Source organism: Agelaius phoeniceus, chromosome 6 (genome assembly GCF_051311805.1).
Source record: "Agelaius phoeniceus isolate bAgePho1 chromosome 6, bAgePho1.hap1, whole genome shotgun sequence".
NCBI lineage: Eukaryota > Metazoa > Chordata > Aves > Passeriformes > Icteridae > Agelaius > Agelaius phoeniceus.
The window spans coordinates 19767662-19781659 of NC_135270.1; the positions used below are offsets into that span (position 1 = coordinate 19767662).

Genomic DNA, 13998 nt, shown 5'->3' on the forward strand with positions numbered 1-13998 from the left:
TTCTGTGGGTCAGTGGTAGTTTGTAGTGTTGTGAGAAAGACAGATGTATTGATGGCTGTCTTGTCTCCAGCACTAAATTATTTGCTCCATTTTTACCTGGAAGATACTTCAGGTGATACCTGCCACCTCTTTTGAGCAGATAGACTTTCCTCATGCTTCTCATTGTGCACAGGGAATGACATGAATTTATCTGTTTATCACTCCAGCTCTGGTGCACCTTTGGTGTAACTTGTACCACTTGAAGTGAATGCTTCCAGATAAAATGGAGCTGGATCTTTGCACCCTATTCTGCCTTTGTGGAGCAGGTTTGTTTTCCTTTGCTGGGCAAAGCTGCAGTCTCAGGATATTGGATTTTTTCCCTCTGCTTTTTCCTTCCTTCTGTGGCTTGACCATGTGGTTCAGGTCAGTCACATTCAGGGAAGTTCAGATGTTTTTTGTGTATCTTGCCAGCTGTGATTAAACCCTGATCCCAGTCTCCTGTACAGCAGCTATGTGTCTGCATCCTTCCAAGACTGAGCTGGTTTTTGTAAACAGCATTCAGCAGCATGTTTCTCTTATGTTTCTGGAAAATATATAATTTCTTTCTGCTGTGTTCAGTATCACTGGCATACAGCTATCACTGCAGGCCTTCTAAAGGAATGCCAAAACCCTCATCTTTTTTCTAAGTGGATATATTTCCTGTAAGCAGTCACTTGACTTCCTGAATTTCCTCTGCCTGTCAGAGTTGCATTCCCAAAGGTTCTTATTCTCATTGCTCATAATTTTCTGATATCATAGTACCAAGTTAGTCAAAGTATGTGAACTAGAAGTAGTTGGATAGCATTTTAAAACCTATTATCCAGGGCTGATACCTGCAAAATATTTTCAATATTCCACACCTCACTCTCAAAAGTCTTTACTAGCTTGGCTCTCTGGCTATGAAGCTGTATAGGTAGGATAAACTGGGACTTCAGCTAATGTTCTTTTTTATTCTATTTTTTTAACTTCATCAAGGACACTCAGAGCTACACAATGTCAGAATTAGTCCAGATTCATGCAGCTTCTGGAAGCTTCTGGACCCCTAGTTTTAAAAAAAATATTTTTCAGGATTTTGTTTTATTTCTCATTAAATATGTAATGCTTGCTGCAGTATATAGATAAAATACTTCAGTAAATGCTACAGGATTTTACTTTACTCATTATCCAAATTCATTGCAGCAATTTCACATGGCCTGAATATCATTAATTCTTGATCCATTTTACATATTTAAATTCCTCTCTAACCAAATTTAAATCTCTATTAAGAGGAATCCTTTTTTACTTGCTTCCACATAAAAACACAAACCAAAACAAGTCAAGCCTTTCTGTGACACTGGAATCTCTTTCTTGGAGATTTAATTTTACTCTGATTTATTGCTTTTCCATTTGTGTTGGGAAAGGTCACAATTCTGTTGCCTTTCTTGTGTTTGAAAGCAATGTGAGAGGCCTCTTGGTAAGAAGGCATAAGGAGGGTTGAGGTGTAGATGTATCTGCATGCCATGCAAAGAGTAAATGACAAATGCAACATCCAAGTTTGCCACAGTTTTGGAGGAATGCTTTTGGTATTTGCACAAAGAATTTTGCACAAAGAGGCGATGCCTGGAAGAAAGGGCAATGCAAAGTAAAGTATGTTCCTTTAGTACACTGGGCATTGGCTCAGTATAGATCTAAGCCAGGGCATGTCTGGATGATGTTCTTGATCACAGGGTTTAATTTTAGGTGGTCCTGCAGAGAGCAAGGAGTTGGACTCAATAGTTAAGTAATACAACTTGAGATATTCTGTGATTCTAAGTAGACCAAGCAAAACTGTCTCCAGGAAGGGCTATAAAAGCATAAATGATCCTCTGCCATAGCTGAAGACAAAGAATTTGGCTGCAAAAGCAACCATATCCAAATGGTACTTCAGCTTCTGTTCACACTGATGTTATTACTGAACTCAGAAAAAGTGAATGTCCATGTGCTGGGGCACAGATTTGTGAGCTGATACTACCAATGCTTGGTAATGAATTGCTCCTTTAAGGGGCCTTTCCTAAAGGCTGTACAAAAAATATATTAGGGATAAATACCCACAATTGCATCAGTTCTTGCTAGTGGCTTGCCTTAATGCTGAGGTAGTTGGCAGGTTTCACAGTGAGACAGGTACCTGAATTCACAATTATCTTAGTGGCTTCTTTACCACAGCAAATCTACCCTTATAGAAAAAGGGGTTTGCACTGCTTGAGATGTGGAAATTAAACTCTTGCTATGCATCAGCATGAGCATTCCTTAAAGCCAGCATGAGAACTGCTGCTGTATATTGAGCTTTAAGCATAATGTGAGTCAAATCAAAAAGGCCCCCACAGTATTTTCTTTTCCAGTTTGATAACTGGAAAAGAAAATACTTGCTTCAGGTGTTTGAAGTCAGCTACCCTTTTCTATCCTGGATCCTGTTGTTGAGGCAGTTGATCAGGGTTGGCTGCCATTCCCAGTGTCTTATTTCTCTTTGCCATTCTGCACGTTGTGAAATAGAAAACTGTTTTTGGAACCTGCTGGCTAATACTGCATAATATGTACAGTGGTTTTTTAATATGCAGGAGACAGAAGAATATTGAAGGAAGAAATGCTAAGGCACTTTCTTCTCATCTCCTGTGCATTTCTGGTGCACATCATATGTTTTAAAAGTTTTGTCTGCGGTTCCTTGGTGAGCAATCAGGAATTTATTACAGCAACTAAGCCTCCAAGCAAGACAAGCTGGCAGACAAATACCTTCATGATGAAGTACTTACTTCATGCCATTTAACCACCAGAGAAGGTTTCTTTGCCAGCATGTCTTCTTGATTAATAAGAGGAACACTATGGATTAATTCAGACTTTCTGATGAAGTAGATCTACCATTAATTTGAGAGAAACAGCCTTTTTTAAGAAAGAGAAGGGTCGGGGAGGTATTTAGGATAACTGCTGTAGAATCAGTTCTTTCAAATACCTGATAAAACTCCTGCTGACATTGTGTGAGTAACTGTCTGGAGTATTCTAGCACTTAAAAGATGCTGGAAGAGAAACCTCTGTATCAGTAGATAAATTTTGATTGCATTCTATCATTGGTTTGGAGCTGTATTGGGAAGCAGCACTCATGTCCTAATTTTTTTGTCATGAGATACAAAGGCAAAAAGAAAACTGTATTTTACCTTATTGCCTAGACTGGTTATCTGTCTCTCCCTGTTGACAACTCTGTGATTGAAATGCAGCTGTGGAAAACCATTGGCTTTTGGTTGAAGGTGCTTTGATTTCTTAGGTGTCTTCTGCCCTGTGCCTGGTGTTTGACTACTGTAGGGAAACATTATCCAGAAGATGGATGACTTTTTCTTCACTCCTTCTCTCCCTATTGCGCTCCCAAAGGTGTATTGTAATTCCTGTGCTTATCCAGGAATTGTTGAAATTGCAAGTTTGTAATTAAAAACTGTTCAGTAATGGGTTCCTGAGAGTTTGGGAAATATAGAGGGAAATCTACCTCTTCTCATTCCACTCCATTTAGTGAGTGAGATTTTTCCCTTTCATTCATGTGTAGATCTTTGTTTTGAGTCTGTTTTCCCTCCCCTTGCTTTATTTAGTGTGTTATGTTGATGAATTTATTTGATTTATATGAAAAGATTACGTTCTTTTCTATTCATAGCAACTTTTATGTTTCTGAATGGGGACCACTTTGTGTAGCGACAAAATGAAATAGCCTCATATGGAAATGGCCTTTTTTATAATTTCACTGGATAAAGGCCATTAGAAACATGTCATAAGGAACAAACCTGGAGAGAGTGAGGAGCATTCTTGAAGGTCTGCCACATCATCTTCTAGTTCTGTTGTTGGTGGTTTTCCTGGGCTATGGTGAATGAAACTTTCTTTTCAAGCTTTGCTGGTGCATGTTTCAAATTGATGACTACTCTCCAGGACTCTGAAACACTGTCTAGTTAGAGCTTATTTTTGTGGTTAGGGGATTTTTTGTTTTGGTTTTGTTTTTTTTGATTTTTTTTTTCTTTTTGGTGTGTGCCTATAAAGGAAATAGCGAAGCTCTCCCTTTTCAGCTCTGTTGAGTCTCTGGATTGAATCTGGTTTTATGCTGCAAAAGAACCACACCCTGGGTCTGCACTGAAAGGGTTTATATGTAAACTTTGTTATCTTGCATTCTCTTTGTGCTGGGAACATACACAGGCAAAGTCACCAAGACCCAGTGATAACTGCCTAAGCTGCTGTGGCTTGACTGCTTCTTCCAGCACTGGGTGGCTGTCTCTGTTTTACTGCATCAATGTGAGATTGAGACTCTCCCTAGATTTGCAAACCCTAATTTGCAGCTGTTTGTATCTTTTTTGTCTGTTTTGTTTTGCTGTTTTGCTTTTTCCTTGATTGTGTCAGTTTAGAATTGAATTTTCTGGGCCTCCATCAGCCTTGGCACATAGTAAATAATGTTTAAATTTCAAAGCATTGCACAGTTTTCAGTCTCAGAGAGGGCTCGTGGGGTGTAAATATTTATTTCTGTTTGTGTAAAGGATGACAACAGTGCAAAGACAATCTGTTCAAAGTCTCTTGCTGAACGGGAAACATCTGCAATTAGAAGTCAATAGAAGTGGGATTGTAGAAAACCTACTGTATTTTTGTTCATTTTTAAAATATATTAATTATGTATATTGTTGGGTTGTAATGAATTTTTGATTCTTGTCTCTGTGCATTTGAGGTGTTTCTGCCAAAGCTCTGTTCAACAGAAACTAGGTGGTAAAATGGATGTCAGTTCCAAAGTCAGTGATTCCCTGCTCTGAGCCAGTGGAATTGTGTATCTCCAGCAGAGAGCAGGTACACATAAACTTTAAAACCTTGCTTTGTGAGGAAACACCACAATCCAGAGCCTACCCTTTTTCTAGCAGTAGGGATTTTTGGCAGACTTTTTCTTGGCCCGTCCTTCTTCCTATGGCTTGCAGTGAGCTGTTATTAAGAACTCTGTGCCCAGGGATGTTAATTTTTCTTTTGTTAATAAAGAGTAGAAGCTGGGAGTGTGATATCCATAAGGTAACAGATTTACCACTTAACATTTCCAACTTTCTCTTCTCTATTTTTAAAGCACACAGAGAATATACAGACCCCAGGGCAGAGTAAGACTTAGTTGTTTAAGTGCTTTGAGTTCTTTGGATGAAAGCTGAGTGTAATGGCAGCTTCTTTGCTTGGTACAGCAGTAGCCAGATGGCTGTGCTGACCTTTGATTCTGGGGCTAATACCAATGCATTTATGACTTATATTAATGCTGTTTTGAGTAAATCTTCCTAAGAGTTGTCTACTCCTCTGTCAGTAACTTCTCAAACCTTTGTGCTCACAAGTATAGTACTGGGCATGTAAAACTGAATGTGTGTCACAGAAACTCCATTCTAAACTAGAACAGGGTAACTGTGATTTCTGTCTTGCAACAGCTTTTCCTGGAAGGAACATTACTTTTGTCCTAGTCAGCTGCTTTGTGCTAATGATCTTATCAGCTGTGCAGTTTAACTAATATTCCATTTGTGGGATTTCATTTTGGTGGCTGTGTGAATGTGTCAAAACTCTGATTTGTAGGTGTTTTTCCTGGTTCAGGCAAAGTTAGAAGTCTGCTGCTATGATAGTGGAAGAAACAGGAGACAATAGCTTTTCCCTGTACCATGCAGACAGAAATGATGTAATTTATGAGTTACGTAAGTGCTCTGGTATTTCCGTTCTTTGTCACAATTGTTAGTTTTCCTTATGCTTACTTACCTTTCAATTAAATCAAGTCCTGTCTGAATGTGGCCACTCAAAACATTCTTTCAAAGAAACCTTTCCTGTTTCTATTTTGCTGGTTGCACACTCCCACTGCATGCAGTCCTTGGTTTTAAATTGCATGTGCAATGTCCAGTTGGAGAGGACCTGGGCAGCCTTTCCCAGCCCACCCCTGTCACACAGTAAGAAGAAGCAGTCCTGTCTTCCTCTCAGAATGAAAGATAAATAAAAGCCTGGACTGGAATGCACAGTGCTGTTCATGTTGCAACTGGCTCTAGTAAGGTAACCACGGAGAAGGTATAAAAAGATTTTCCATTTATTTCTAGGTATTGCTAAAGTTTCTTTCAACTCCTTAAATATTACTGTTTTCTGAGGAGGTTGAGGAGCAAGAAGGGGATTTTACAGAGTTTTGTTGATTTATATCCAGTCAGTTTCATTACATCATTTTTCTTTTGGTGTGAAGAGTGGCTAGTGTTAAACCCTTGTGCAAGGTGTCGTAGTTGTTTTGAATATTGAAAAGATTATTAAACATCATGGCAGTGTTACCAGTATTCATATGCTCCATGTTTTCTCCCAAAACCATACTCTGGCCCCCTTTTGCCATACACTGGAAGTTTGCTAGATAGTTCACTGTATTGCAGCAACCAACAAAATCCCTTGCTGTTTTGATAAATCTATTTTGTTTTTCAAGAGTGCTGAGGTAGCTGTGCTCAATCAGCTTGTAAGGGAGTTGCCTGCAGTCAAAGTACTTCTAACACACTCTTTTCAGAAAGCACTTAGCATTTTGTTCTTTGGAGCAGAGCTAAAACCTTTCCTGTTTTTAGAGTGTATCTGATTTTTCTCCCCACAAGTCTAGAGATTTCCAGAGTTGTTTGTAATGAGACTGAGTCTGTACATGCAGGTGCATGCTCATGCATATACATAAAACTGGGGGATGAGTCCTACAATAGGTCATTGTTCTAGCCTAATTAGCAGACAGACAAATGGGAAAGGAATAGCGTGGCCTTTTCTGGCAAAGATTAACAGAGGCAGCCACTGCAGTCCACATGTTTAGGTTGGGTGAATAAATTGGAGCATTTGTTACTGTGTTATAGATGTCTTGTTACTTGTCAAACGTGAAGTGGGCCAAGGGAAGAATAAAAAAGGGTCTTGTCAAGCTGGTGAGATGGCCTGTTTTGCTGCTGTCAGCTCTGATTGCAGTTAGTTTTGCAAATAGAATACAGTTGCCATTTCCAGCAGTGAAGCATGAATTTTTAATAACAAGAGCACAAACCAACTAAATCAAAGCAAGAGTGATATCCTAGCATAGATATTCAAAATACAGATTTCTGTGTATGGGAGGAAAGCACCTTGTGTAAGTGCCAAAAAATAATGTCTCCTAACCTGTTTCTGTAGGGTTTATTAATTGCAAATAGAGTTTAGAGTCTTCTTATTTGTTTTTTGGGGTTTTTTTTGTAAACTCAGATGTTGTTCTGATGCCCCATCCCTGGAAGAGTTCAAGGCCAGGTTGGGTGGGATTCTGAGCAACCTGATCCTAGTGGGTGGCATCCCTGCCTCTGACAGAGGGGTTGGAGGTAGATGATCTTCAAGGTCCCTTCCAACCCAAACCTTTCTGTGATTGTATGTCAACCAGAACAGCTCATCAGCTCTTATGGTAGTTAGATCTGCTAAACATTTCTCTTGAAGGTCTGCAGAAAGCTTGAGCTGAATAGAGAAAAATAAGCAGTTCAAAATTTAAACCAGTTGAAAAAGTAAAACAATTCGAGTATGGGTATTTTAAAATGTTTTCTGAATGGAAGATTTAGATTGATCTAGTTCCTCCTGGTTTTCTCTTTATGGTTTGCATAGAGAACTTCTCATAAACTTCTGCTGAAGTGTTTGGTTGCTGCAATTGTGATGTTGGAATAATTTGCATTTCCCCCTCCAAAAAGGCTTTTGTTCATTCTGTGGTGTTATAAATGATCATGTTGTAACAGTTAGCAGTTCTGTTGGGAATCTCTTGATCGTGTGGTTAGAGAAGTGACTGCAGTGAGAGAGGTTTTGAAGATGAAGTTAATTAAATGTATGTTACAGCACTTTAGCACTAGGTAAATAGCTGGCTGTAATGTGTTAAGCAGATTCTAGGGTATCTGGGATAACACTGGGCAAGTCACAGCACAACACTTCTGCAGCCTTGAAAACATTCCTACCAACATCAATAATCAAAATACCTCCATGATACAGATAAAACTAATGAGCCAGACAAGCGTGTTTGTCCAGGTTTTTAGAGAGAACCAGTGTCAAGTTCTCACCTCTTGGTGTTGTGCTCAGAGCCTGCTGCCAACTCTTTCTCTCTAGCAGAAATTTGTTAATGGAGTCAAATACAGTTATAACCAACTGTAATTTTAAACTGTGTTGTAATAAAAGACAGGATTTTTTGCACCTATCAAAAATTACCTCTGATAACAATCTATTACAGGCTTTCAAGTGGGGGTGTAACTTCGTGATACATGCTGTGGTAACATTTTCTCTGTTCTTGTGTATTTTATTGTTCAAGGATGTAGGTGCATGTCTGTCAAGAGTCTTTTTGTGTAATATTTCACTTCATTTTACGCATCCCTACAGAGTTAACCAGGTAGTTCATTCCCCTTATTATTTCTTTTCCCCCACAAGCCTCAGTTAAAGGTATGTTAGCAAATAGAAGAAATTACCAAGAGATATCTCATTCAACTACCAACAAAATGTCTCGGTTGTCAGCTGAAGATTTTCTTTTTGTTCGCTAGATCAGTACGGAGAAGTTTTCTTCTTCCTGTTTATTTTTAGCCGTATATGTCCATGGGACAGAACTGAGGTTGGGACTGTATCTGCAGTAGTGTTTGCTTGGAGAGAAAGTCACAGCAGCTGGACATGTCCGAAACAAATTGTTTCTCTTGATTTGCAAGAAGATTCTAGTCATGTAGTTGATTCAAGGTGGCTGGGCTGTCCTGTTCCTGGTCAAAATAATACTTTGAGTGCAAATAAGTACATGGTCTTTTGCAGAGGTGAACCTATCACAGAGCTGGAGATAAATCTGAGTCTAATTATTGCTGCTGTGAGGAAGTGAAGGCTGTTTTGGTACCACTTGTGAGTTTTAGGGGGTGTTAACTGTGTCTTTCAGCCTGTTGTCTAGTCAGCATTTCTAGACACAATCTGTGCCTTAGACTGATGGTTGCTTCCTCTGAACTTGTTTACAGTGAACCAAGGTGACCCTGCAATCCCTTGTGTGAAGAGGCAAAACATATGCATTTGATTCTTATCTGTTTGTTCCCATGCAATGAGGCTTGTAATGTTGGTTATCCTAGAAATACATGTAATATTGGTAATTGCTGTGTTATCACTTGCTAGGCATGTATTTGATGGTCCTCTGCTTCACAGTACTTGTAACTTCAGTATTAAGGTTATGATTGCAGACACATTGATATAGTAGAAATTCAGAGGTTAAGGTGAATATAAACTTGAGTGTATGAACAGCTGCCATGCTGTTCCTTGAGTATTAGCCACCTCTCTTGGACCCCTCTTCCCTCTAGGGCATGTTCCCACGAGATTGTTTCAAGGAGATGCCTGAAGAGATCAGTTATCTCTTTGGGACCTTACTCAGGACCCCGTTTCTTTGCAAGATCCTGTGCTGCACCATGTCATGGTCACTGCCGCCAAGGCTGCCCCCCACATTCACATCCCAGCCAGTTCTTTGTTGTTAGTTAGTACAAGGTCCAGCAGCACATCTTTCCTCACTGGCCTCTCCACCACCTGTGTTGGAAAGTTGACATCAGTGCTCTGCAGGAGCCTCGTGCTCTGTGTGTGCTCAGCTCACTCAGCAGAGATGGGAATGGCTGGAGCCATTCCCTAACCCTAACCCTAACCCATAAGAACCAGGGTGTGTGACTGTGAGGCTCCTGCCAGTTGTCTGTAAAAGACTTCATCCACTTGCTCCCCCTGATCTGGTGTCCTGTAACAAACACCCCCAGCAGCGTCACCCTGCCTGCTCTGCTCTTTAATCCTAACCCAGAAATTCTTGACTCGCTCATCATCCTCCCCGAGACAGAGGGCCATATGTTCCAGGTGTTCTCTTAAATAAAGAGCAACTCCAACATCTCAACTGTTTTTTAAATGTATAATTGAAAACCCTTCTGTGTCTGTAGAACACTTAGATGACCTGTGTCTGTACAACACTTAGATACATCACCCTTTTCATGTTGAGTTCTGAGGCATGAATTTTTACTTAACTTGCACTAAACAGTTTGGTTTTTTTTGACTCCCATAATGAAATATTTCAGAAGTCTAGAAGCTAGACATAAAACTTTGTTGCATGAGGTATTTGGTTCTGCTGTGGTTGCTGTGTTTCTCTTGCTTTGCTGTCATGAATGCATGGGCTTTCATTCCTCCCTTTTCTCCAGGGGGTTTTTCAGCTTTGAGTTGTTGTTTCTCTCTTCTGCCTAAGCCTTCCCTCAAAGTGATGCTGTCCTTACCAGACCCTGTCAGCTGATGCTGACTGGGAGAAGCATTCTTGCTGGAGCCCCTCACTGTGCCAGCACAGGTGTTTGTGGAGCTCTGCAGGTCTGGTTGTTAACTCGGGCTGATGGCTTCATTTCTACTGAGTTAGTTTTTGTTTGGACCAGCTCTTTGGCGTGGTTTGCAGCACACAGCCATGGTACAAGGCCATGCTGTGCTTGCATGTGAGACTGGGTGATACAGAAGTGAGAACAAGCAGCCCGTGCCAAGGAGGAGAGCAGCACTGCTTCATCCAAGAGTTATGATGGCTTGAGGTAGTTTGAGGTGCTTAAATGATATTAAAATACTGCTCTTTTAGATCCTTTCTGTCATTATACACTTGTGCCCTGAGCACTATTTCTTTTCAGAGCTTCTGAGATGATATGTGGAGGCTAAACTCTGATTTCCAAACTCAAATCCAGCACCCATAGTGAATGTAAATTTGGTTGTGTTGTACGTTAGATTCAACTTCTGTGTCTTCAGAACTACATAAGCATGTCTAGGTGTGAAGTATTTCAGAAGAATGTTCTCATGAGCATTTGAATTTCTTTTATTCTTAGATATTGTCCCCATGATGGCCATTTTCATTCAACCTCAGCTGTTGGGGGAAACTGGAAATTGCCACCTCCTAGTGGTGTTTGCTGGTCTGGATGAAATACAACAAATGATTTTTATTTAGGTTTCCAGTTTTGGAGTATTGCTAAACAATAAAATTTCCATGTCAGTTTTCAAAATACCCAGCATAAACTTGCTAACAAAGCAGGAAAAACCTCACATACTTCTCTTTTTGTACTGAAGCATGCATGGGTGTATGTGGGGAAACTTTATTAAGCAACTGCACATTTGCTGTCTGTCTCCTTTTTTGCATTAATAAAAGAAGCTGCCACTTCTTTTATTATAATAAAAGAAGATGCCATTTGTCCTTGAAATGTACTCCAAGTTGTTGTTTGGCACCCTTTCCACAAGCAGGAGAACTTTTCAGTGGGGAGAAAGAATGGGGGAGAGAAAAGAGCAACAACCCTATTGCCTTAGAATTGTTTTGCGTCATCTGTGGCCAAATGATAAATACTTGCTGTGGTTGTGACTTGTTTTCTTGTTGGACTGTCTGGAGTAAATCATTAATGGAATTTGTTTACAAAATACTCCAGTCTTCTGTTAGCCCCTGTCATTTACTGTGTAGGGCATGTGTGAAAACTTGTCTAGTGCACTGATAGAGCTAGTGAGACATTTGGCTGAGCAAGTCTCTATAATGTGATGAAATATTTGGACCTGCAGCCACCAAATTCTATTTTTTTTAGATTCTAGAGACAGATTGCTATGGTCTGTATTAGTTTAGAAGGCTGGGAGAAATTGCCATGTAAAATACAAGCAAGTCTATATTTTCATGAAAGCTTGATGTCCTTATTTAAGGAAATCTCTTCTTGTTGCAGCGACAGTAGCAGTTCAGAGCCTGCTGTGCTCCAGTGAAATCTTCACATCAGTAGCTATGCAAATGATGCCATGAATGCTTTTCTCCTCAGGTGCTGAGGAAGTCTTGCTGCTCGCCAGAAGAACTGACTTGAGGAGGATTTCCCTGGACATGCCGGATTTCACGGACATTATTCTGCAGATAGACAACATCAGACATGCAATTGCCATTGACTATGACCCTGTGGAAGGCTACATCTACTGGACTGATGATGATGTCCGGGCAATTCGTCGGGCCTACCTCGATGGCACTGGAGCCCAGACTCTGGTGACCACGGAGATCAACCATCCAGATGGGATTGCTGTGGACTGGGTGGCCAGGAACCTGTACTGGACTGATACTGGCACAGACCGCATCGAGGTGACGCGGCTGAATGGGACATCCAGGAAGATTCTTATCTCAGAAAACCTGGATGAGCCTCGAGCCATAGTGCTCAATCCTGTAATGGGGTAAGTCTGGTGTTTAGTGAGAGCCCTGTGGTTGGTCTTGGGATCCAGCTCACAGTCTCCTGAAAGTGAAAACGTGCAGATTGCAGGATGATGACTGTGCCGCTTGTCAGATATTCAGGAAATGACTGGTTTTCCCTTGATTCATCCCTTTAATAACTGTGTACTTAAAAGGTGGCTTCTAAATATAGTGTTCCTCAATGAACCTATACATTGGATGTTTGGTTGAATTTTCTGTTCTCTGCACCTTCAGTGATATCCTAACTATGAAGGAATTGGGCCACTGCATAGTCTCAGTAGTTTAATTTATTTACTGCTCAAACTTTAGATTGTCTTCACTGATTACTGTTTAAGCTGGATTGTCTGCTGCTGCTGGGGAAGCAAAAAGCAAATTCTTTCAAAAGCGACACAGACCTTAACTCTTGTCTTGCTGTTGCACGCATTAATTGTTTCCTTTTTTTTCTTTTTTTTTTTTAATTTATTTACAGCTACATGTATTGGACAGACTGGGGTGAAAGTCCAAAGATAGAATGTGCTTATTTGGATGGCTCAGAAAGGCGAGTTCTGGTGAATACTTCTCTTGGGTGGCCTAATGGCTTGGCACTGGACCTTGAGAAAAACAAGCTTTATTGGGGAGATGCAAAAACAGATAAAATTGAGGTGAGTAACAGAGCCATACTTGGGTGCATTTGTAGAAAACAAGTGCAGTTCTCATACGCAGCTTTGTCTTGGGTACATTTACCCATTTTTGGAGGAGTCTGCTGTTTCATTAATATTAAAATTGTACTTAGCATGACAACACATATTTGAGAAGAAAGGAAGTACATTCATGTGGTTGAGAAAATTTCTGCAAGAAATGGTATGTTTGTTATGCCTACATTGCTCCAAGTGTAATTTAATTGCTTGAAATCTCAGGTTTTACCTGAGGCTTTTGCAACAAATTGAGACACTCAGGTAAAATTTGTTTAAAAGATGTTTTGGCTTGTCTATGGTGCTTGGAACTGCTATCTAAAATTGCTGGATGCAAAAGACAGTGCAAGGTTTGTGTACAGGAGCCAGTGGGTATGGAGGCCCTGGAAAGCCATATTTCAGGATTTTAATGATTATGTGATGTCCAGATTTGTGGACAAGAGGTAAATTTTAATGTACCTACTGCTTTGAAAACAATATAGGCAGTCTGTGCCTGAATTTGAGGAGGGCAATTTCTACCTTGGTCATAACCTGTGAAATCAACTGAGTTTTAATGTTGTTTGGGGTAGTAGCATATGCACCATTTTTTGATAAACAATTTAGATAAATAGACTTTGAGGAATGACTGCTTTCTAAAGATTTTTCCAACAGGAAGAGAGGAAACTAGACTGTCTGCTAGCTCCAGAAATTTAACTCACTGTTTGGCAGTAGCTAATACTGGGTTTGATGACTACCAGAGAGATCCTGTCTCCCCTTACCTTTCAGCTTGCAGGACAGGGAACACTCCAGATGCCACCTTTCATAGCTGGGGCTGCCTTGTGTTTCATGGGGTTAAGCAATCTGTTCAGCCTGTCTTACTTCACTGTCAGGCAGCAAATGCAGCAATCCTGTTTGGTTTGACATCAAAGTCTAGGAAAACCAGAGAAACCAATGTAAGGGCTTTTTATTCACTCTGTTTTTCTTTCATGCTACTCTACTGGCCCTAATACACATGAAACCTCACTGTATGTCATTTGAGGTGGGGCATTTCCAGTTTCGCTTGCTGCTGCAGTCATTCAGCAAAAACTCATTTTCCCTTGATTGTGTTTTGTTGCCAAGAACGTGCCATTTTAGTAGCAGCCACTG

The 13998-nt window shown here is 40.3% G+C and overlaps 1 protein-coding gene across 1 annotated transcript in view; it reads left to right on the forward strand.

Annotated features, from left to right (window-relative positions):
• LRP5 (LDL receptor related protein 5) overlaps positions 1–13998 on the forward strand; it is a 124143-nt gene that overhangs the window by 53993 nt on the left and 56152 nt on the right. The window contains exons 6-7 of the mRNA XM_054634771.2: positions 11790–12186; positions 12672–12843. Coding sequence (XP_054490746.1) covers positions 11790–12186; positions 12672–12843 — 569 coding nt within the window. The remainder of the gene's footprint in view (positions 1–11789; positions 12187–12671; positions 12844–13998) is intronic.